The sequence below is a fragment of the Lepus europaeus genome, chromosome 6 (genome assembly GCF_033115175.1).
Source record: "Lepus europaeus isolate LE1 chromosome 6, mLepTim1.pri, whole genome shotgun sequence".
NCBI lineage: Eukaryota > Metazoa > Chordata > Mammalia > Lagomorpha > Leporidae > Lepus > Lepus europaeus.
The window spans coordinates 122,625,572-122,648,743 of NC_084832.1; the positions used below are offsets into that span (position 1 = coordinate 122,625,572).

Below are 23,172 nucleotides of genomic sequence, written 5' to 3' on the forward strand. Positions count from 1 at the left end.
CCACCACACACCCCTGTTTAGTCCACGCCTCCCCTCTAAGCCTCTTACCTTTGTGCTCATGTTGCTCCAATCTCAGATGCAGGGACACTTCTAGATGCTTTGTTGCTTCTCCTTCCAGGTCCCAGCAGAAGTGGCCTCTGGAGGGCAGGAGAGCCACGGATGAAAACTTAACTTTCTTTCTGAATTAGAACCTCCCAGGCTTGTAAAGAGGGGCTGGCACTGTGGCATAATGGGTAAAGCTGCCGCCTGCAGTGCCAGCATCCCATATGTCACTGGTTCGAGTCTCGGCTGTTCCACTTCCGATCCAGATCTCTGCTATGGCCTGGGAAAGCAGTGGAAGATGCCCAAGTCCTGCACGCACATGGGAGACCCAGAGGAAGCTCCTGGCTTCGGATTGGCCCAGCTCTAGCCATCACAGCCAGTTGGGGAGTGAACCAGCAGATGGAAGATATCTCTCTCTCTCTTTCTCTTCACCTCAACTTATCTCTCTGTAACTCTTTCAAATAAATAAATAAACCTTTAAAAAAAAAAAAAAAAAGGATGTAAAGGAAAAGGTCTCTGCATAGCTCTCCAACTGTGGAGTGGAGAATGTTTCATGCCGTCCGGGAGCTGGGCTCCTAGCTCAGTGGAACTCCTTGCACTCATGTGAGGGAGCAGGGGAGAGGCTGGGCCTGTGGGGGCTGCAGTCAGGGTGGCTGCTCCCTCTTCCCCTTGGATTTTGAGCATTTTCATGAATCCTCAGGATCGGCTCCCATCGTCTGCTAGTACCAGCCGGCTCCATTCCTTCGCCTCCAGAAAGGGAAAGTAAATCAAGGCTGCCTGCAGGGCCTGGCAGGTGCATCTAATACAGATGCTCACGAGGGCCAGTGCAGCTGGGGCTGTGGCCTCACAAGGTCTCCTCCTGAGCCGGGCCGGCTTCCAGGAAGGCCAGCGAGTGGCAGGCAACACAGGGCTGCCCGGCTCTGTGGCAGGAGCCATCAGCGGCCCTCATACTGACTCCCTGCACCACAGACGGCTGGGAAAAGGAGAAAACAGAGAGATGTCACAGTGTATACAGGGGGAGCCAATCCTGCCGCCTTTGAAGCCTTCTGAGAGGGCGAACAGACCCGCATGGAGGCAGAGAGAGCCTGGCGCACAGGTGTCAGTGCTGAGCTAAAGGCAGGGACCCGGCCACAGCCGCGAGCAAGGGCCCCAGAACCAACGTGGGCCCAGCTGAGGCCCAGTGTCCGTGCCTGCACTGGGGCCGGCTCCCGTGATGTTCCAGGCTATTCCTCACTGATCCACGCGTGGGCCAGAGAGAAACGCCAAGAACCGCACACGCTACCAAAGAGTCCTGCTTCCCAGTGGGGTCGCAAATGGTCAGAGCGTCTCCCCAGCCCCTCTCCAGCACCCAGAAACCTCCCCCCCGCCCCCGTCGGAAGTGAGCAACAGGAAACGCTTCTGCAACCGGACAAGGCTGAGCTTGACCTGAGCGCCGAGATCCTGGGAAGCGGGGGAATTGGGCAATGCAGGCAGCCTTTGCCCGTGTGACTCAGATGAGACCGGCTTGTTTACCTCGGCCTAGGCACATGCAAGCCCTCGCTCTCCCCTGTCTTGGCTCCTAAATGGTGAGCTGCGTGGCTGTCCCCACAGAGGACAGGAGCAAGCTGCCCGTTACTGAGACCTTGGAGAAGCTTCTCTCCGGCCCCCAGGCCCCTGAACGCCCGGCAGCCTCAGCCAGCGGGCAGCCTTGGGGACAGGCTGGCGTCAGGGTCCGAGCCCGATCTGCGCCCCCTCCCTGCCTGCGGCTCCTCCTGGCCCTTTACCCTTTGCACCTGACCCCTGCCCTGCCGCCAGCCCGAGGTCGGATCAGTCTTCTCTTGCAACACGTCCCCAAGCCCCCTTTTGAATAAAGGTCTTTCCTTGCTAAGTCTGGGGTTTGTCGTTATTAAAATTTTTGTTTATTTATTTGAAAGATACACAGAGATCTTCCATCTTCTGGGTCACTCCCCAGATGCCTGCAACAGCAGGGGCTGGGCCAGGCCAAAGCCAGGAGCCTGGAACTCCATCCAGGCCTCCCGCGTGGGTGGCTGGGGCCCGGAACCCCACCCAGGCCTCCCGCGTGAGTGGCAGGGGCCCGGAACCCCACCCAGGCCTCCCGCGTGGGTGGCTGGGGCCCGGAACCCCACCCAGGCCTCCCGCGTGGGTGGCTGGGGCCCGGAACCCCACCCAGGCCTCCCGCGTGGGTGGCTGGGGCCCGGAACCCCACCCAGGCCTCCCGCTTGGGTGGCTGGGGCCCGGAACCTCATCCAGGCCTCCCGCGTGGGTGGCAGGACCTAAGCCATCACGGCTGCCTCCCAGGATGCAGGAAGCTGGACTCCGAATCAGAGCGGGGACCCAGTATGGCACGTGGGCGCCGCGGGCAGGGTCTCAGCCACTGCACCCCGTGCCTGTCCCTGGCCGTTTTTTTCTTTTTTTTTTCTTTTTTTTTTTTTTTTTCGATCTGACAAACCGGAGACAGAAGCTGACCCATCAGCTGTCCATCAGCGAGCCATCTGAGGTCCTTCTAGGAGCCGCAGCCTCACAGGAATTCGGTTCTGACTCCCCCGAGCCCGGCGCCGGCCACTCTCTCAAGTGTCCGGTACACGCTGTCCCGGGAAACTCAAGCCCAGAGAAGCCGGCGAGCCGCAGAGCCGGAGGCGAATCCGTCCAAGGCCGTGGCTCCAGCGTTGAACCGCCGGCTCTCGGAGGGGATGTCCGGCGCGGGCCGGGTACCCCCATGGACAGGAAGATGTGGGCCAGAAACTGTCGGCTGCGAGCTAGCCCAGCACCAGCGGCCCGCCCATGGTGCCCACCTCCGGGGCCCAAGCCGCCTCGCCCGGTGACCACGGGTCTGGGACAAGCAGCCCGACCGCGCCCTCTCCTGGCGAGGACTCGCACCTGCGGCTGCGTCGTTCCAGCCACCTGCGAGACAAAAATCGTTCCAGGCACCCAAGCACCAAAGTGCCCCCCGCTTTCTGACGGCTCCCCCGTGCCCAGAGCAGCCCTCCTCCCGTGCACGCCCTCAAAGCAGCTAACGGACACTCAGAGCCTATCAACACCCTCTCCCGCTTTCCTCTGCCCTGGCTGTCGCACAGTGTGCACCCACACTTGCTGCAGCCCCAGGCACCTGCCCTCCGGTGTGCGCCCCTCGCCCTTGGGACCCCCTTCCTGGGGCCTCTCCTCCTCCCCCGCTCCTTCACCACCCCCCAGCGCCCATCTTCTGCAGACGGTTTCATTTCATTTGGATCTTCCACTGGGTCTCACCGGGCGGGGGGTGGGAGGCCCAGAGCTCAAGCCCAGGCTCCTCCCGAAATGGAGAGGGGAGGTGGTCAGCTCTCCCCGCGTCTGCGGAGACTGCGAGCCGGGCACTCAGTGCGGGTGGGTGGATGAGTGGCAGAGGCTCAGCGACCCGAGCAGGAAGCTGGAGCGGGAAGCGGATGCCCGGCTCCGCACGGCTTCCGTCGGCGGCCGGGACGCGCGGGGAGGCTGCAGCCGGGGTCCCGCACCGCGCCTAAGCCGGCTGGTCCAGCCGAGCGACGTAGCCAGCCGTGCGGACGGGCGAGCAGCCGAGACCCCGCCGTCCGCCCCGGGCGTCCATGGGCGCGCGGGCGACCGCGGGGCAGGGAGGTGGCGTTGACGCAGGTGCGTGTGAGGGTGCTTCAGAAACCTCCACGGAACGTGGAATGAAAAGCTAACTGTATTTTGCTGTACAACACTTTGAAATCCGTGCATGTGAGTGGCCTTCAAAAAGTTAATGAAAAGTGCTGTGCAGCAAAATGTATAGATGTCGCATTTTTGCACCAAAGTAAACATCTTTTGTTTTTTCCCCACGAGCTTTTTAAAGGACCCTGGTACATAGTCAGTAATAAATAGCAATAATAAACCTCTCTCGCGTGTTGCGTGTCTAGTTCCCACACTGACCCACCCTGAGGCTGGCATCGTCTTTTCTCTATTTGCAGCCCAGGAGCCAGAATCAGGGAGAGGAGGACTACAGAGAGCAGGTGCACTCTGTTAAGAACCAGACTTTGGGGGCTGGCGCTGTGGTGCAGCGGGTTAACGCGTGGCCTGAAGCGCCGGCATCCTATGTGCACACCAGTTCTAGTCCCGGCTGCTCCTCTTCCGATCCAGCTCTCTGCTGTGACCTGGGAAAGCAGTAGAAGATGGTCCAAGTCCTTGGGCCCCTGCACCCACGTGAGAGACCTGGAAGAAGCTCCTGGCTCCTGGCTTCAGATTGGCTCCCGCCATTGTGGTCATTTGGAGAGTGAACCAGGAGATGGAATACTTTTCTCTGTCTCTTACTCTCTCTCTCTCTCTCTCCCTCTACCCCCCCACCAACTCTACCTCTCAAATAAATAAATCTTTCTTTTGTAAAGAGTCATTAAAAAAAAAAAATGAACCAGACTTGAAATTCCACCTGCTGGTATTTAGTGTCCCTTGCAGGGGCAATTTCAGCACTGGCCCCTCCCCCGCTGCTTTCTGGCCTGCTGACCGCGGAAAGGGCGGCCGCACGCGGGTAAAAGAAAGAGAGGACTTCCATCCGATGGTTCACTCCCCAATTGATCCGAAGCCAGGAGCCTGGAGCTTCTTCTGGGTCTCCCATGCAGGTGCAGGGGCCCAAGGACTTGGGTCATCTTCTACTGCTTTCCCATAGTAGAGAGCTGGATCAGAAGTAGAGCAGCTGGGACTCGAACCAGCGCCCATGTGGGATGCTGACACCATAGGCAGAGGCTTAGCCCACTACTCCACAGCGCCGGCCCCGATCTGGTGATTTTTTAAAAATGTTTTTTATTTACTTGGAAGGGGGTGGGGGAGAGATCTTTCATATGCTGGTTCACTCCACAAATGGCCACAACAGCTGGGGCTTTGCCAACTAAAGTTAGGTGCTAGGAACTCCATCTGGGTCTCCCACGTAAGTGACAGGAACCCGAGAGCTTGGGCCATAGTTTGCTGCGTTCCAGGTGCATCAGCAGGGAGCTGGATGGAAAGTGGAAGAGCAGGGACTCGAACCAGCAGCTCGGTAGGGACACGGGTGTCCAGGTGGTGGTTTGCCCTGCTGTGCCGCAACGCCCCCGACATTCCCGTGGTTTAGAGTGCCGGAGGGCAGCTTGTGAGCAAGAGGGAGGGTGTTGAGTACGGAAAGCAAACTGACGGGCTCAGCCCGCGTGGGGTTAGGGGCGGGGGAACTGAGTTGGGCTGAGCAGCCTCCATGTCCTTGCCCGAGAGTCTGGTGCAGTCTAGACTCTGACCCCTGTCACCGTCAACAGCTCCTAGGCACACAGCTGTAACGGTGACAGCTTATCTTGTTTGAGGACATGAAAGGCCACGGTCAGAGTCTCACGGAGATGGGGTGTTCCAGACCGCACAGAGAGTCAGCCAGGTCGGCAGATGTGGCTGCTGGGGCTGGGTCAGGCTGGCACAGCTCCGCAGGCCCCTGGGAGAACCCAGGGAGTCAGTGAAGCAGGGAAACCCTTACACAAGGTATGTGATCGAGCCGGCAAAACCCAGTGACATCCTGACTCTCTGGCAGCCTCTAGGTTATGACATCTAATGTGTCATGATCCCAGCTGAATGGATCCTTCAACGGCAGGTTGCTTTTTTCCTCCTCAAACCACGTGGGAAAGACCCTGCCTCTGTTTTTTGGGCCCAGAGTCAGGCAGTATTGAGCCGATGGTGCCCTCTGGTGGCCAACACAGGGAGCCACGTGACCCACTGGCTTCCTTGCTGTGTGCTGGCCTTACTCTTGTACACAGGTACAACATTTCTAAGAACCAAAAGCAGCAGGTTAAGCCGTGGCCTGGGATGCCAGCTTCTCATATGAGAGTCAGTTCATGTCCTGGCTGCTCCACTTCCAGTCCGCCTTCCTGCTAATGTGCCTCTAACGTGCCTGGGAAGGCAGCAGAAGACGGTCCCAGTACTTGGGCCCAGCACCAGCCATTTGGGCAGTAAACGAGTGAATGGGAAATTCCTCTCTCTTACTTTCTTTCTGTCTCTCTCACTCCCACACTCCCTTCCTTCTTCTCTAACTCTGCCCTTCAAATAAATAAACTAAGTATATATATATATTAAAAAAAAAACCCTCAGACCTCCCACCCCAGCTCCCTGCTACTGCACATCCTGGAGGCAGCAATGGATGTTCACGTACTTGGATCCCTGCCACCCACGTGGCAGACCCAGCCTGGGTGCCCAGTTCTTGGCTCTGGCTTCAGCCTGGCCAACCCTGGTGGCTGCGGGTATTTGGGGAGCAAGTCCCAGATTGTAGGAACTCTCTCTGTCTCTAAGTTGCAAATAATTAATAAGATAAATAAAAATTAAAGAATAAAATTAAAAATTGAAGTGGAAAGTTTGGACCTGAATACTATGCCTGAATTTACCTGTTCAGGATTTTCTGTCCCCCAGAGAGGTGACATGGATGAGGAAATTCTTCATTTTAGCACACTGTCCTCAGATGTAACTTCCAGTAGCTGGCACGTCTTCTCTGGTCATCCTCTTTTCTGCCACAGTTGGTCAATAGACATTCGACTGTGACTCAGGCTCTGTTCCTCTGAGAGCCGTCTCTGTTCAAATTATATTCTATTTTTAAAAAAGATTTATTTATTTATTTTCAAGTCAGAGTTACAGAGAAGCATAGGAAGAGAGAGAGAGAGAGAGAGAGAGAGAGAGAAAGAGAGAATCTTCCATCTGCTGGTTCAGTCCCCAACTGGAGCTGTGCCGATCCGAAGCCAGGAGCCAGGAGCTTCTTCCAGGTCTCCCACGTGGGTGCAGAGGCCCAAGGACTTAGGCCATCTTCTGCTGCTTTCCCAGGCCATAGCAGAGAGCTGGATCAGAAGTGGAGCAGGCGGGTCTTGAACCGGTGCCCATATGGGATGCCGGCACTGTTGGCGGCAGCTTTACCTGCTATGTCACAGCGCAGCCGCCCAAAGTGTACTCTATTTATATGGTCTACGTATTATCTTTACTTATAAAATTTTTCTCTCCTTTTTAATTGAAACTGGAGAAAACAGAATAAAGTATGATTAAACCACATGGACACGAGGTGCCCAGTGAAGACTGCCCACTGCTCAGTGGGTGGCAGGAACCTCTGGGCAGGTTCAGCTCCATCATCCGTTGGTACCAAGTTTACTACATGCAAAGATCAAAAGTATGAAAGGTCAGGACAGCCTGGAGTGGCTTTTTATTATTATTATTATTATTATTAATTTATTTGGAAGGCAGAGAGGGGGGCGGGGAGCGAATCTTCCATAGGAAGATCCTAGTAGAAGATGGCCCAAGTCCTTGGGTCCCTGTACCCTTGTGGGAGATCTGGAAGAAGCTCCTGTCTCCTGGCTTTGGGCTGGTCCAGCTCCAGCTGTAATGGATATTTGGGGAGTGAACCAGTGGATGGAAGAACTCTCTTTCTGCCTCTCCCTCTCTTTAACTCTGCTTTTCAAGTAAAATAAATAAATCTAAAAAAAAAAAAAAAAACCTTAAAAAAATAAGCATTTGAGGAGAACCTTCCACAGGATTTCCGAGGGTGTCACTGGAGCGTGATCCATCAGCCCAAACCATACTCCTAGGAACACCATAAAGACACAACACTGATATGAACCAAGGCCTTTGCGCCCTTTAACTCTCTAGGAATAGATTTAACTCATTTTCTTCCTTGTGGGACGACAAATGTGTTCTTACTACTTTGTCTCTGTTGGCTGGCTGGGTAGCCTTTCCTTGCAAAGCAACCGCTCTGACAGCATCAAAGAAATTTGGTTTTTATGTTTCCCACTTGAAAAAAATCCCACCTAATCTCTCTGCAGCGCAATGGAGGCAGTGAAGGAGCTCTCTAGGGCTCTCTGGGAAAACTGAAGGAATAAATGGTAACGTGGGGAACCACAGTTCACCTGCCACAGCCGAGGGCTCCAGCTGTTGCGGCCATCTGGGGAGTGGACCAGTGGATGGAAGACCTCTCTCTCTGTCTCTGCCTCTCTGTAACTCCACTGTTTGAATACATAAATATTTCATAACAACAACAAAAAGACATAAGAACTTGTGTTGAAGACAGATTTCCAGATCTAATATATCAACTCTCCGTTCACAATCTGTTTACCTTGATCAGAAGGTAAACACGGGGGGGGGGAACCCCAACAAAACTAAGTTTCCACACGAAGCTGCATTCCAGATACCAAAGAGCCGGTCTGTTAGTGATGTATCTGGGCATCCCAGATGTGCAAGTTTACAGCTTAACTACACACCTTCCAGCAACTAATTCTTCAAAAGAATTTTTAAATTTATTTGAGATAGAGAAAGAGAGAGAGAGAGAGAAAGAGAGAGAAAGAAAGAGAAAGAGAGAGAGAGTGAGAGAAGAGAGAGAAAAATCTCCTAACCAGTGAGTGGCTCAGTGCTGAAAAGTCTACAACAATTGGAGCAGGGCAGGGCTGCAGGCAGGATCTGGGAACGCAGCCCAGGTCTCCCCCAAGGGCAGCAGGGACCTAATTACTGCAGCCACGGCTATTACCTTCCAGGATTCGCCTTGGCCATATCGGAGAGACAACCCCAGGCAGTCTGATGTGGGATGCAGGCATCCTAACTGTTAGGCCAAATGTTTTGCTCTCTTCTTTGATCCTTGTCTTTTTAACAGCTGCTTCTTTATTTTGCATTTATTTATTTTTGTTCATTTGAAAGGCAGGAAGAGACAGAGAGACACCTTCCATCTATGGTTGCACTCCACAAATGCCTGCAAAACTAGAGCTGGGCCAGGCTGGAGTCAGGAGCCCTGAACTCCATCTGAATCTCCCACATGGGTGGCAGTGACTCAAGTACTGGAGCCGTCACCTGCTGCTTTCCAGGGTACACATTAGCAGGGAGCTGGAGCCAGGACCTGAGCCCAGGCACTCTCCTAAGGGATGCAGGCATCCCAAGCAGTGGCTTTAGTGCTATGCCAAACATGCCCCTCTTCTCTGCTTTTTTATTATTATTATTATTTTTTATCTTTCATCTACTTGAAAGGCAGAGTAAGAATGAGAGTCAGTGACAGAGAGAGAGAGATATCTCCCATCTGCTGGCTGACTTCCCCAAAGGCCACAACAGCTGAGCTGGGCCAGTGGGAGGCCAAGAGCCAGGAAATTCATCTGGGTCTCCCACATGGGTGGCAGGAACCCAAGCACTTAAGCCGTCATCTGCTGCCTCCCTGGTGCCTCTGCAGAGAGCTGGATCAGGAGCAAAGCAGCTGGGACTCAAAGCAGCACTCCCATATGGCAGGGAAGGCATTGCCAAGCTGTGGCTTAAGCCGCTGCACCATAATGCCTGTCCTGCGTCTTTGATTTTGAGTGGGATTAATTATGACGTAAATCTGCTCCTTAAATCCGACTCGATGCATATACCCTCCCTATAAGAAAACGCACACAGCCTGGGACCAGACCAACGTTTGCGAAGCAGCCTGCTCAGAATTAACTCCCACTTCGATCCTGCAAACAAACTGGTTATTTCAGCCAACATCTAGTCAGCGCCATACGCGCCAGGTGTTCCGCTAGTTTATCACCAGATGGCACTATAGCTTCGTCAGCAGAACGCCGCAGAGCTTCCCGGGGGAGTGCCATTCCTGTTGCAGCCAACAAGTTTTAAAGGGCCAGCGGGCTGGGTGTGGGGAGCAGGGGGGGAAAGTTTGCCTGGAGACCACGGAAGGAGCCACAGCCACGAACCACAGAGGAGGGACTGGGGAGAGGAACCCCAGGCTTCCCACAGGCAGGTGTGGCGCTGACGATGTGCTGCAAGGGCAGTTTGCCGAGAGAGAAGCTGGAAGGAGGCTCAAGATCCAGGGAAACAGTCTGGGAGGGGGCAGGCTGTTAGAGCCCTGCGTGGGGACTGCGTCCCACAGCGAGTGCCTGGGCTCGAATCCCGCTTCCGCTTCAGTCTCCTGGCCAGGGTGCATCCTGAGGAGCAGCGAGTGATGGCTCAAGTACTTGGGCCCCTGCCACCCACGTGGACGACCTGGATGAAGTTGCTGGTTTCGGGCTCTGGCCTGGCCCAACCCTAGCTGTTGTAGGCATTTAGCAGCTGAACCAGCAGATAGAACGTCTCTCTCTCTCTCTCTTTCTATTGGACTGCCTTTCAAAATTCAATACATAAATAAACCATTTTTAAAAATATCTGGTGAGAAACACACTGTGGGATGACAGGCAAATCACATTTGTTTAGGTATAATTTAATGTATGCATTATTTGCATCTTAAGACTGATATGTGGGGGCTGGCACTGTGGTGCAGTAGGCTAATCCTCCACCTGTGGTGCCAGCATCCCATATGGGCGCCAGTTCTAGTCCTGGCTGCTCCTCTTCTGATCCAGCTCTCTGCTGTGGCCTGGGAAAGCAGTAGAAAATGGTCCAAGTGCTTGGGCCCCTGCACCCACGTGAGAGACCTGGAAGAAGATCCTGGCTCCTGGCTTTGATTCGACTCAGCTCTTGACATTGAGGCCATTTGGGAAGTGAACCAGAGGATGGAAGACCTTTCTCAGTGTCTCTTCTCTTGCTGTCTGTAACTCTACCTCTCAAATAAATAAATAAAAATATTTTTAAAAAAGACTGATGTGTGAAATTGCACTGAAATGTATTGTAAGTTTAAATAGTTTAAATGTATTGTAAGTTTAAATAGTTTAAATGTATTGTAAGTTTAAATCAACAAACTGTTGATTTACATATTATATATTACATATTATGATTTACATATATGATTTACATATTATATGTTGTATGTATGTATTATGTAAATTACATATATTACAAAATACATAGTACAAAATGGCAAAGGAAGTTATTTTTTGCTCATCATTCCAGGTACCTCATTTGCTGGAATGATAAGAAAAGTGTTTATTGAACTGTTGTATCACAGAAAGGTAGATGCAAAAACTCCTACTTTCAATATACCCAGTTTGGCTCAGAAAACGGTTCCTGAAAGGCCCCCAGAACAAAGTGTCTCTCTGAACTTATCCTGTTAATCTGTCTCTCACCCCTCAGCCCTCGGGCTTTCAAATAAATAAATAAATAAATAAATCTTTTCTTTTTTTTTAAAGAAATGCTAAGGTTGCCTCTTCCCTCTGGTTTCCTGAGCAGCAATAGGGATGTTTGAGCTATTCACTGTGAATATGGGCAGTAGCTGCAAACACTTCTTAGACGAGTCGCTCTTGAGCCTGTACTAAGGTTTACTGCTAGGGAGAGTATCCAATGTGTGAAAATCAGAAGTTGTTAGTAGAGGAGAAAACAAAGATCTTCCAAAGCAGCTAACTTCACTTATTTTAAAGATTTACTTAGTATTTATTTGAAAGGCACAGCATCAGAGAGAGGGAGAGACAAAGGTGGGGGTCAGGGGAGAGAGACACAGATCTTCCACCTGCTGGTTCATTACCCAAAATGGCCACAACAGCTAGGTCTGAGCCAGGCCAAAGCCAGACACCAAAAACTCTACCCAGGTCTCCCATGTGGTTGACAGGGGCCCAAGTACTGGGACCTTCATGTGCTGCCACCCAGGCACACTAGCAGGAAGTTGGATTGGAACTGCAGCAGCCAGGACTCCAGCCAGGGCTCAGATGCGGTGCTGGGCTGTAGGCAGCGGCTTCATCGGCTGTGCCACCATGCTGGCCCCAGCAGCAAATTTTTAAAGAGCAATATCAGGCCTTGTGGTGCAGAAGTTAAACCGCTGTGTGGGAGGCCCGCACCCACACCAGAGTGCCTGGGACACAGTCAGGCCTCCCCTTCTGATCCAGCTTCTTCCCAATGCACCCCTGGGAGGCAGCAGGTTATGGGTCTCCATCACCCACAGAGGAGGCCTGAACTGAGTTCCTGGCTGAGCCTGAGTTTGCAGGCATGTGGGGAGTGAACCAGTAAATGGACGATTCTGTCATCCGGCTTCCAAATAAAATTAGGTGAATAAATACCTTGCAAATAAAAAGCAGCCCAGAAGTTAATGAGTGCAGGTCCCAAGGAAACCGAATCCCATCCGTTATAAGGAAGCAACTGACAAGGGGTTTCAGGTTTCACTTCCCTGCGCAAGCTCCTGAATTCCACTCCGCAGGGAAAGCGGGAACCCCAGCGACTGGTGCTGCTCCTGGGCCGCAGCTCAGGCGAGGCGGTGGCTCCTGGGAGCACGGAAGGTCAGACGGACACGTGGGTGCAGAAGGGGAGTGATCGAGGTGCAGAAGGATTTACATTTTGCACGGAGGAAAATTCTTACAACAGCGAGGCGGTCCGTGACGACTGAAACGCAGTCCAGTGCAAGCGTCCTAAAGGGCTTATTCCGGGCTCCACTCCCTACGCTTTGCGCAGGGCCCGCGGTGTGCCTGGCACGCAGCAAATGCTACAGGCCACGCTTCAGAAGGACTGGTTTTAGAGCTCAGAGGTCGGCAGACATTGCACCGATGCCCCAGGGCGCCCCTGCGTTTGCGCACTTCCTGCCCTTTGAAGGAAGCGCCGGGAACAGCGAGCGCTGCTGGGAGCGAGGGCGGAGCCGGGCCCCGCAGCCCGCCTGGGCCCCGCGCGCTCCGTGCCAGCCTCCGCACCGGCCGCGGGCCCCGCGCGCTCCGTGCCAGCCTCCGCACGGGCCGCGGGCCCCGCGCGCCGCGAGCGCCAGTGGCGCTGGAGCTCTGTGCGCTCCGTGCTGGTTAATCCAGGTGAGGAGATAGGGCGGCCGGCACCTGCCCCTTTAAGGTGGACTCCCGGAGCGTGGGATCCCCAGGCCATCACGGTGGGACGGCGAATGCCCCCTGGAAGGCTACTCTGTTCTCGGGCTAGGACCTGCCGTGCACGAATCGAGCGTGGGAATTAAGTGTAAATAACTGGATTTCGGGATCGAGCAATTGGAACACCCGGCAGCAGTTCCTGCCGGATGCGGAGTGTACGTTCGCCACAGCCCATCCTGTCTTTCCCCCAGCCCGCATCCTGTGCCTTGTCGCCGGCTCGGCTTTTGATCCCTGAGCGGACCTGTCGCGGCAGGCGTTCGCCTTCCTGGTTGGATGTCACATCCCATAGGTGACAGCCCGGATCCGGTGCAGCTCAGGGCCTGCCCCTCCTCCAGCTCCGTGCTCGTGGGCACCCTGGGAGGCAGCAGTCAGGGCTCCTCCACCTGGGCCCCTCCACCCATGTGGGAGGCCTAGACTGAGTTCCAGGCTCCTGGCTTTGGCTTGGCCCAGTACAGGCTGTTGATGGCTTTTGGTGAGTGAACCTGTGAGTGGGAGATATCTGTCTGTCCCTCTGCCTTTCAAATAAATAAAAAAATTATGTAATTTTTAAAAAAGACTGATTTACATATGTTTGCAGAACAGCCTAGAGCCCCAAACACCTGGGTGTCTAATTTGTGTTTAAGTTGCTGTTTGTCATTCCTACTTAGTTGTGTGGAGCTGTTGCTATCGGAATATGTGTTTTCAGACCAGACTTTGTAAAATCCAGTCAACAGAGATATTTACAGAAGGAGATTTGGGAGTTGATGGTTTTTATTACAGTTAAATCCATAGGGTTTTTTTTTTTTTCAAAGAAAGAACTGAACCTTGATTGTATCACTTTATGAGTCCACCTTCTTTAGTGATACAGTGTATCAGTATTTGTGTATCTGCCCACAGTATAATTCTGCAACCCCACAGCTCTCCGCTGGATTTCAGAAAGGCAACAGCTGCGCCTCGCTGACTGCCCTGTCCCAGCAGTACAATGAAGCTTCGCGAACTCAGGGACTGTTGTGTATTTTGTGCCTAGTTGTCCGCCATGCCTGCTTAAGCAGAACTCATTTGCAAAATGCATGAAAGAACGGTAAAGCTACACCTTATTTTATAGAAGAGGCATTTTCCTGAGGATCTGCTCAAAATTAAATGCTTATGCATTTAATTTACGCATTCCTCTAGGTTAGGCAAAGCGTTCTGCTGTGAAGAGGCATCCCTTTAAGAGACGATTTCCCCAGGTAGACGGCCCGAGGCGTTCCTATGGAAGAATTCGCACTCGTGAATCGTCAGGTATGGAGCTCGTACTGCAGTCTTTTATCTCAGGATGTGGAGATGCTGGTCAGCCTTGAAATTGTCAGTATTCTCTGCTTTCAGAGACCCAGAGTTTCTGCTTGAGATCAAGTTGGAGACAGACCTTGCACTTCCGTGAGGAGCAGCCCTGACCACGTAACATCCGCGGAACCCTGATTTGGAGGAGGCCTCATGGCTTTGCAGCTCGGTCTGCGAGCCTCAGGGAGTGGCTGCAGGCTCCTGAGGGCCGGCAGAGGCGGGGCTTTCCCCCTGTGGCCCCGGGGCCACTGCGCGGGCAGCTCTCTGGACCCAGCGCTGAAAGCTTTTCTGGAGGAGAACACTGAAGTCACCGGCTGTGGCAGCCTCACTCCCGAAATCCAGCTGCGACTTCTGACCCCCAGATGCAAGTTCTGGTGGGAAAAGGCTGACCTGTGGCCGCACAGGGAACCCTACTGGGCAATCTACTGGCCTGGAGGCCAAGCCCTGTCCAGGTACTGCCCCGCTGGGTGGTGAACCTGCAGGGCTATGACAGATCCTTTGGCTTTTCAGCTCCCTCCAACACGGCTGCCCCCACCAAAACCATCGGAAGGCACGGAGGCCCGCACAGGTTTGAGACGGTGACTGCCTCCCAAAGCAAGGTGGATGTTACGTCTCCTGGGGAACAGAGTTGTCTCCTTTGTCTCCTCTAGGAACAGCTCCCGCCTGTCCGGCTTTGGCCTTTGCCAGGAACAGGAGGGCCTCAGGAGTCTGGGTTCTCAGTTAAGTTGAGAGAGGACAGGGATCGTAACTGGAAGACTGGTGGTGCAATAGGTTACTGCCAGAACTCCTTGGCAGTTGGAGAAGTGGACTCCTTATTAATAAGAGTAAATAAAAGTGTAATTCCACCCCCTAAGAACTCCAAGCCCCAAAGGATTCTTGTTTTTACATTTAGAGCAATTTAGCTATATTTTTGCATGCTGTTTTCACCTTCTGACCCAAGATTAGTATTTTTTTTCTAAAGATTTATTTGAAAGGCAGAGTGATAGAGAGAAAGAGAAAGATAGAGACACAAAGATCTTCTGTCTGCTGGTTTACTCCCTAAATAGCCACAACAGACAGACAGGCCAGGCTGTAGCCAGGAGCCTGGGATTCCATCCAGGTCTCCCACCTGGCTGGCAGGGGCCCAAGCACTTGGTCCATCTTTCACTGCTTTCCCAGGCACAGTAGCAAGGAGCTGGATAGGAAGTGGGGAGGCTGGGACTCCAACATGCTCATATGGGATGCCAACATCTCAGTCTGCAGATTAACCCGCTGTGCTATGCCCCCCCCCACCCCCGAATCCGCATTTTTAACGTCTCCTCCCAGCTCTCCACACTGCACAGGTATTCTCAGGGCATTTTCTCACAGAGCCAAATTTTATCAATACTGCTGAAGCAAAGGCAGGTGCTTTTCCATGAGCCTTCATCTAGGATTGGGAAATGATGTCATCTGTTTATGCTTTGAGGTTATAGAACAGAAACAAAAAGGGTGATAAGCACTCTGTTTCAAAGGAATGGTGTAGCCTATAAATTCATGTTGTATATGGTTTCATTTTTTAGAAGTTTGTTTATTTGAGAGAGACAGGGACAGACATACGGCGATTTCTCATCCATTGGCTTGCTCCTCAAATGCCCACAACAGACAGGAGCTAGGAACTCAATCCAGGTCTCCCATCTGTGTAGCAGGAACCCCATTGTTTGACCTATCACTGCTGCCTCCCAGTGTCTGAATTAACAGGAAGCTGGAGTCAGAAGATAGAGCTGGGGACCAAACCCAGGGATTCTGATGTGGGGCGTTCCCATCTTAACTGCCAGGCCAAATACCCCACCCAGTATAGGTTTTTTTTTTTTTTTTTTTTTTTAATTTGACAGATAGAGCTAGACAGTGAGAGAGAGACATACAGAGAAAGGTCTTCCCTCTACTGGTTCACCCCCCAAATGGCTACGCCAGCGGATCAGAAGCCAGGAGCCAGGTGCCTCCCCCAGGCCTCCCATGAGGATGCAGGGGCCCAAGCACTTGGCCCATTCTCCACTGCCCTCCTGGGCCACAGCAAAGAGCTGGACTGGAAGAGGAGCAACTGGGACTAGAACCCGGAGCTCATATGGGATGCTGGCACCACAGGTGGAGGATTAGCCAAGTGAGCCACGGTGCCGGCCCCCAATATAGTTTTAAATGCGAAAACTTTTCAGGTGATATCAAACAATTTAATATTCTGGTTGCTGTGTTCCCAGATTTTCAAGCTTTATTTAGTTACAACATTTATTTTTAAAAACGTATCCATTTTTGTTTGAAAGGCAGAGAGAGAAAGAAATCCCATTTGTTCTCATGTGCTGGCTCCGCAAATGCCCACCACAGCCAGAAACTGGGCCAAGAGGAGCCAGGAGACAAGAACTCAATTCAGGTCTCCCAAGTGGGAGTGGCGCTGGGACTCAAACATAGGACCTTCGGCATGGGACGTGGGCTTCCCACATGGCATCTTTAACTGCTGTCCCCGACGTCTGCCTCAGCGTAGGTTTAAAATGCTGACAGTTCAGGAGACGTCTCTTGAAGTGACTGATTTTCAGCTCAGTCAACTTCTTTGAGACTGAATCAGAGTTATAAACTGAGGGACCCATAAGTGTGTTTTGTTTGGCCTGTACTGGTGAAACTTAAAGAAAAAATTAGATTTCATGTAAAAATCTACTTTGTATTGAAAAATAAGAATGTCTGGGAACACTGGAATTCTGGTGGCGACTTGGCCCAAAGAGCCAGAGCATGTACAACTCTACTTTGCCATAGTCCCCACTGTTCTTCGATACCCAATTCTAACACCAAACGTCAGCTGACATTTATTATTTTGGTGTCTCATCCATCTTCATGTGTTTGATAACTATTTAGTGTTGGTCCACATTCCTTGGTTGGCCTAACAAAAGAGGTCATTATAATAAAATTCAAGCAAATGAGTCAAATATTCTATGATAAATCATCAAAATGAAGCTGAATTTTGGGTCAAGTATACTTAGTCCTATTTTAGCTTTTTTTTTTTTTTTTGGTCAGTCTTAATTCCTAGTGTTTGGTAGTTTTTGGATCATTGTAAGTGCTAAATACCCCTTTTTAAAAAAGATTTATTTATTTTTATTCAAAAGGCAAAGTGACAGAGAGAGGGCCAGTAAGAGAGAGAGGGAGAGAGCTTCCATCTGCTGGTTCATTTCCCAAATGCCTGTTAATAGCAAGGGCAGGGCCAGGCCAAAGCCAGGAGCCAGGAACTCCAGCAGGGTCTCCCACATGGGGGGCAGGAACCCCAGCACTTGGGCCATCATTCATTGCCTTCCAGGCGCACCAGCAAGCTGCTGGATCAGAAGGCACTCCAGTGTGGGCATCTCAAGCATCAGCCCAACCTACGGCTGCACGACGCCTACCCTTTAACACCCTTTCGAGAAGATGTTGACGTGAGGAACATAATTAGCTCCTTCAAGGCTGCTGAAGAGAGAGACCAAGGGCCAGGTCCCCTCTCCTGCTGCCTCTGCCCATCCCTGAACACTGATTTCATGTTTCACTCAAGTCAGGCCAAACTTGTCCAGGTTGAACCAAGTTCTTCTGCTAACTTCCACTAGTTTTTTGTTGAGTCATCCCCAAGTCATTCTCTCTCTCTCTCTCTCTTTTATTTTTGGGATACCTTTTACTGACTTTTTCCTGTTTCTCTAAGACACATTTTCTCTCTTTGCCACTAGGTATATTTTGGATAATCCTGATGTTGTCAGAGGAAAATCCATATTAGATCTTGGGAGTGGATGTGGAGCTACAGCTATTGCTGCAAAGATGAGTGGAGCATCAAGGATTTTGGCCAATGACATAGACCCTGGTAAGGATTTCATACTTTAAAAATAAGGGCCAGGCCAAAGCTGGGAGCTGGGAATTCAGTCCATGCCTCTCACATGCGAGGCAGGGACCTAAGTACTTGAGCCATCTCCTGCTGCTTCCTATGGTATGCATTAGCAAGAAGCTGGAGTCAGAAGCAGAGCTGGAACTTGAACCTAAGCACTCTAGTGTAGGATCCAGGCATCCCAAGTAGCATCTTAAATCTTAGCCACTAGGCCAAACGCCTGCCCCTGGGGGAGATACAGTCCTGGGAGATCCTGTTTTTTTTAAAAAAAAAAAAAACACACACACAGCAGGGTGTCAGTTATAACTTGCTGCCTTGCTCAAGCCCAAGCCTGTGGAACTGTCCATAGTAAAAACCAGTTTCTTGGATATTGAGATTAGCACATGTTCTTAAAATCCAGCGTTTCCAGGTGTCTTGTATTATTTCTTTTGTTTTAGGGTATTCACTTATATATTTACAATATGCAGAATGTAGCTTATGGTGGCGTAAATATTAGGTTTCCTTTACCTAAAAAACCAGTGTTCAACAAAAAGGGAATACCCACATTGTCAGGAGAGTTTCTAAATCATTTAAATTCATCAGCAGGGAATCAAAACAGCCTAGCATATACTAATTCATTATATTGTTTTTAAGTTGCAGGAGTGGCCATTACACTGAATTGTGAATTGAACCAGCTAGATCCTGTTCCCATTTTAACCAAAGACATTTTGAATTTGGAACGAGGTCGGTGGGACCTGGTTGTACTTGGAGACATGTTCTATGATGCGGACCTGGCAGACAGTCTCCACCAGTGGCTCAAGGACTGCTGCTGGACCCACAGAACCCGCGTGCTGATTGGTGACCCTGGGCGGCCCCAGTTCAGGGTCCACAGCATTCAGCATCAGCTGCATAAGGTGGTGGAATATCCCCTGACGGAATCTACCAGGCAGGAAAACAATGGACTAACCACGAGCTCGGTGTGGGATTTCCAGCCTTGACTTGTCAAAGTGCTTCCAAGTACAAACATAGTCATTTTTGGATTTACCCCTGACCGCTTTCCCCACAGGACACATTCTCCAGCTTAAAGAACGTAAATCTTTAAGTCTTATTAAATGGCAAGTGTTGATTCCCAAGCATGAAGAGTTAAAGTGTTGCCAGCCTTTGTCAAGGGACTTGTTCTGCACTTCTGTGCATGCCAGATGCACCTTTCTCTGTGTATAATTTTCTTTTCTAGTTTTACTATTGTAGGAATATGACTATGGGTAGTAGGGTGTAATTTAACTAGTGAAGGGGAATTAGATACTGTAGCAGAATCTACAGTTTGAGAGGCAGGGTGACACAGAGAAACATGTTATCCACAGGTTCACTCCCCAAGTGGCTACAACCGCTGGGGCTGGGCCGTCAAAGCCAGAAGCCAAGAACTCCATCTAGGTTTCCCACATGGGTGGCCCAAACTCAAGAATCAGAGCCATCATCCATTGCCTTTCAGGCACATTAGCAGGAGGCTGGATTGGAAGCAGAATAGCAGGGACTTCAACTGCCACTCTGATATGAGATGTGGACATTCTAAGAGGCTAGGCTTAACCTGCTGTACTACAATACCCGCTGCAGAATACTGTATTTTAAAAAGTTATTGGTAAAGATCAATAATGCAGTTAGTATAGAGTACATGAGTGTATTAGGTTTTTGTTTGCTTAACTAAAATACCTGGGAGGAGCTTCTTGGCAGGGAAAAGGTTTATTCTGGCTTAGCAGTTCAAGGTTTGAAGTCCAAGACCACGTGGCTCCTGAGTCTGACATCTAGTGGGAGCTGGTCGTGGCAGGTTGGTGTGGAGGTGAGCCAGGCAGCAAGGAGAAACCAGGAACATGCTTGGCTTTTATCTCCAACAGGTGTGGCATGGGCCAAAGGACCTGAGCCATCTTCTGCTGCTGTCCCAGGTGCATTAGCAGGGAGCTGGATTGGAAGCAGAGCAGCTGGGACTTGAACTGGTGCTCTGATATGGGATGCTAGTGTTGCAGGTGGCAGTTTAACCCGCCATGCCACAATGCCAGCCCAAGACCAATCCTCTCTCAAACACTACCTTCTGAGTTACATCCTCAGTGTTATAAAAACATTCCACTAGGCCCACTTCCTAGACACCATAATTAGATCACTTCTCCACCCTTAATCCATCAAAGATTAACATAGGACTTTAGGGGGTGTGCATCATAGAGTTAAGCTGCCACTTGAGATGCCCACATCCCATATTGGAGTGCTGGTCTGAGTCCCAGCCACGATGCTTCTTTTTTCTTTTTTTTCTTTTTTTCCTGACAGGCAGAGTTAGACAGTGAGAGAGAGAGACAGAAAGGTCTTCCTCTGCCATTGGTTCACCCCCCAAATGGCCACCACGGCCGGCGCACTGTGCCGATCCAAAGCCAGAAGTGCTTCTCCTGGTCTCCCATGGGGTGCAGGGCCCAAGGACTTGGGCCATCTTCCACTGCCTTCCAGGGCCACAGCAGAGAGCTGGACTGGAAGAGGAGCAACCGGGACAGAACCGGCGCCCCAACCAGGACTAGAACTCCGGGTGCCGGCGCCACAGGCGGAGGATTAGCCTAGTGAGCCACGGCGCCGGCCAGCTACTATGCTTCTGATCCAGCTTCCTGGTAATACATCCTGGGAATAAACGATGGCTCAAGTGCTTGCATCCACAAGGGAGACCCAGGGTTTTGGTCTGGCTTGCTCTGGCTGCTGTTGGCATTTGGGTAGTGAACCAGCAGATGGAATATTGTCCTCTGTCTCTGTTGTTCTGCCTTTCAAATAGATGAAAATAAAAATAACCATTAAAAAGATTAATATATATATTAATATATTTGATTAATATATTTGAAAGGCAGAGTTCAGAGAGGGAAGGCCAGATGGAGAAAGAGACAGAGAGAGAGGAGAAAGAGAGAGAGAGATTTTCCATCTGCTGGTTTATTCACCAAATGGCTACAATGGCCTGGGCTCGGCCAGGCTGTCTCCTACCTGGGTGCACAGGCCCCAGTACTTGGGCCATTTTCCACTGGTTTCCTAGAAACGATAGCAGGAAGGTGGATAGGAAGTGGAGTGGCCGGGACACAAACTGAAGCCCATATGGGATGCCAGCACTGCAGACGGCTTAACCACTGCACCACAGTACTGCCCGCCTCCCCCAACAAGTAAGACTTTCAGGTTGAAATGTCCACATGAATCTGGGGAGCCAAATCCTATTCAATCCCTAAGAATGTCCTTGGGAGCCAGAAAGCTCCACCACTGCCTAGTGTGATTTTTGGGCTAGTTAAGTTCTCTCTAAACTTTAACTTCTTCATCTATGAAGTAGTAATAAAATTCATTAAGCCTGAGGCTGGTGCTGTGGTGCATCGGGTTAAAGCCCAAGCCTGCAGTGTTGGCATTCCATATGGGCGCCGGTTTGAGTCCTGGCTGCTCCACTTCCAATCCAGCTCTCTGCTGTGGCCTGGGAAAGCAGTAGAAGATGGCCCAAGTCCTTGGTCCCCTGCACCCACATGGGAGACCTGGAAGAAGCTCCTGGCTCCCAGCTTCTGATCAGCTCAGCTCTGACCATTGCATTCATCTCGGGAGTGAATGCGTGGATGCAGGACCTCCCTCTGGCTCTACCTCTTTCTGTAACTCTTTCAAATAAAATAGAAATAAATCTTTAGAAAAAAATTCAGTAAGTCTCACTTCAAAGGGTTATTGTATAAATCAAAATGTAAAGTTCCTAATGTAATATTTAGTACCTAGTAGGGCCTCAGTTAACAATCATGGGGAAAAATGACTCAGAATTTCCTTCTCTCTCTGTGCTCTGACACCTTATGATGGCTCTTTATGGTTTACTAAGGTTACCAAGAAACTTGTTATGTCACTACCTGCCCTACATTGTCAGAATTTTACATAAAAATAAAACACTATAAAACCAATGAAAAATAATGGGAAGAATAAAGTATGTAGCATACTACTATTTACATAAAAATGTGTATATACATGTGTGCATTCTCTAGAAAGATAAGTAAGGGACTGGTAACAATGGCTGCCTTCTGAGGGAGCCAAATGGCTTGTGGGCTGGGGTAGGAAGGAATCTTAGTACTTAGTATTGGAATTTTATACTAATAGCATGTTCTTTATTTCCATTTCTCTAATAGAAAACTAACACCACTGCTATATGTTACAAGTGAGGCATCAAATGCAGCCCTTCTGACGTACCCTCTTGTTCTCATATACTGCTTGGGAAGTATGTGTAGCATTTGGATTAAATGAATTCTAATAATATGCACTGCACTGCCACTGGGATTGGGATACCTAGGAGACTGGATCAGAGTTATATAGCAGAAATACTGGAAAAAGCAATTAAGGGCAAGTTGTTGATTAGGCAGGAAAACAGCATAATTGGATGGGCGTTTTGGAGTTGAAGTTGCAGAGTATCCTGACATATCTCTTTCTCTCTCTCTCTCTAAAATATTTATTAATTTGAAAGGCAAAGTTACAGAGAGAGACGGAGAGACAGAGAGATCTTCCATCCAGTTGTTCACTCCAAAATGGCTCCATGGCTAGGGCAGGATCAGGCTGAAGCCAGGATTCTGAAATTTGATCAGGGTCTCCCACGTGGGTGGAAGGGACTCAAGGACTCGGGCCATCTTCCACTGCTTTCCCAGGTGCATTAGCGGGGAGCTGGATCAGAAGTGGAACAGCCAGGACTCCGATGCCTATATGGGATGCTGGCATTCATTGTAGGCAGCAACTTAACCCTCTTAAATCACAATGCCAGCCCCTTTATTATTATTATTATTATTATTATTATTATTATTATTATTATTTTGGATCTTGGCATTTCTTGATTCTTGAACTTTGGGGGTCAGAGTTTATTATAGCCCAGTGAATCAACCCTTGATGCTTTAAATTTTCCTTGGTGTCTACTGGGATTTTAAAAGTATAAACCTCGAATTTTTATTCAGTCTTGGTTAAAATTAATAGAAATTATAGGGTGTAATGGTATTAGATGGCACTTGAGAGGAAGTAATTCTTAAGATATTCTTTGAAAATTCCGGGTCTTCTGCTGGTTACCACTCTTCTCAGCAGGATGAGAGAAAATTCAAGAAAACTGTACTCGGAGCACTGCTGTAAATCCACTTGATGAGGTCAAGTAGATTTCAGTTTAAATACCCATGAACTCTGTTATCCTCTGAATCTTTTAGAAGAACAGCACAAGAATGTCCTTGAGGTATCCAAATGTTACTTAAAATATTTTTTAGTCTCCCATGTACATATCGGTGGGCTCTAAAATGACTTTGTAGCCTAATGGTTTGTATTAAGATCATTCATATT

At 50.4% G+C, this 23,172-nt stretch overlaps 1 protein-coding gene across 5 annotated transcripts; it reads left to right on the forward strand.

Annotated features, from left to right (window-relative positions):
- Positions 1-12,531: 12,531 nt before the first annotated feature.
- Positions 12,532-22,605, forward strand: ETFBKMT (electron transfer flavoprotein subunit beta lysine methyltransferase). Of its 5 annotated transcripts, XM_062195038.1 has the most exons (7): positions 12,532-12,647; positions 12,908-13,188; positions 13,593-13,776; positions 13,869-13,976; positions 14,061-14,467; positions 17,705-17,835; positions 18,490-22,605. In XM_062195038.1, the coding sequence occupies exons 5-7, from the start codon at positions 14,169-14,171 to the stop codon at positions 18,831-18,833; spliced, it is 774 nt and encodes a 257-aa protein (XP_062051022.1). In that variant the 5' UTR covers positions 12,532-12,647; positions 12,908-13,188; positions 13,593-13,776; positions 13,869-13,976; positions 14,061-14,168; the 3' UTR covers positions 18,834-22,605. The 5 variants fall into 5 exon arrangements, with proteins under 5 accessions (XP_062051022.1, XP_062051024.1, XP_062051020.1 ...); XM_062195036.1 differs by lacking the exon at positions 12,532-12,647 and having other exon boundaries at positions 12,654-13,188; XM_062195037.1 differs by lacking the exon at positions 12,532-12,647 and having other exon boundaries at positions 12,654-13,188; positions 13,614-13,776.
- The last annotated feature ends 567 nt before the right edge of the window (positions 22,606-23,172 follow it).

Excerpts from the sequence above, each read along its gene's own strand:
- ETFBKMT (XM_062195038.1), top strand. The coding sequence starts at position 14,169 with ATGGCTTTGCAGCTCGGTCTGCGAGCCTCAGGGAGTGGCTGCAGGCTC. Across the intron at positions 14,468-17,704 it reads GGAGGCCAAGCCCTGTCCAG|GTATATTTTGGATAATCCTG; the intron begins GTACTGCCCCGC and ends CTTTGCCACTAG. Across the intron at positions 17,836-18,489 it reads GGCCAATGACATAGACCCTG|TTGCAGGAGTGGCCATTACA; the intron begins GTAAGGATTTCA and ends ATTGTTTTTAAG.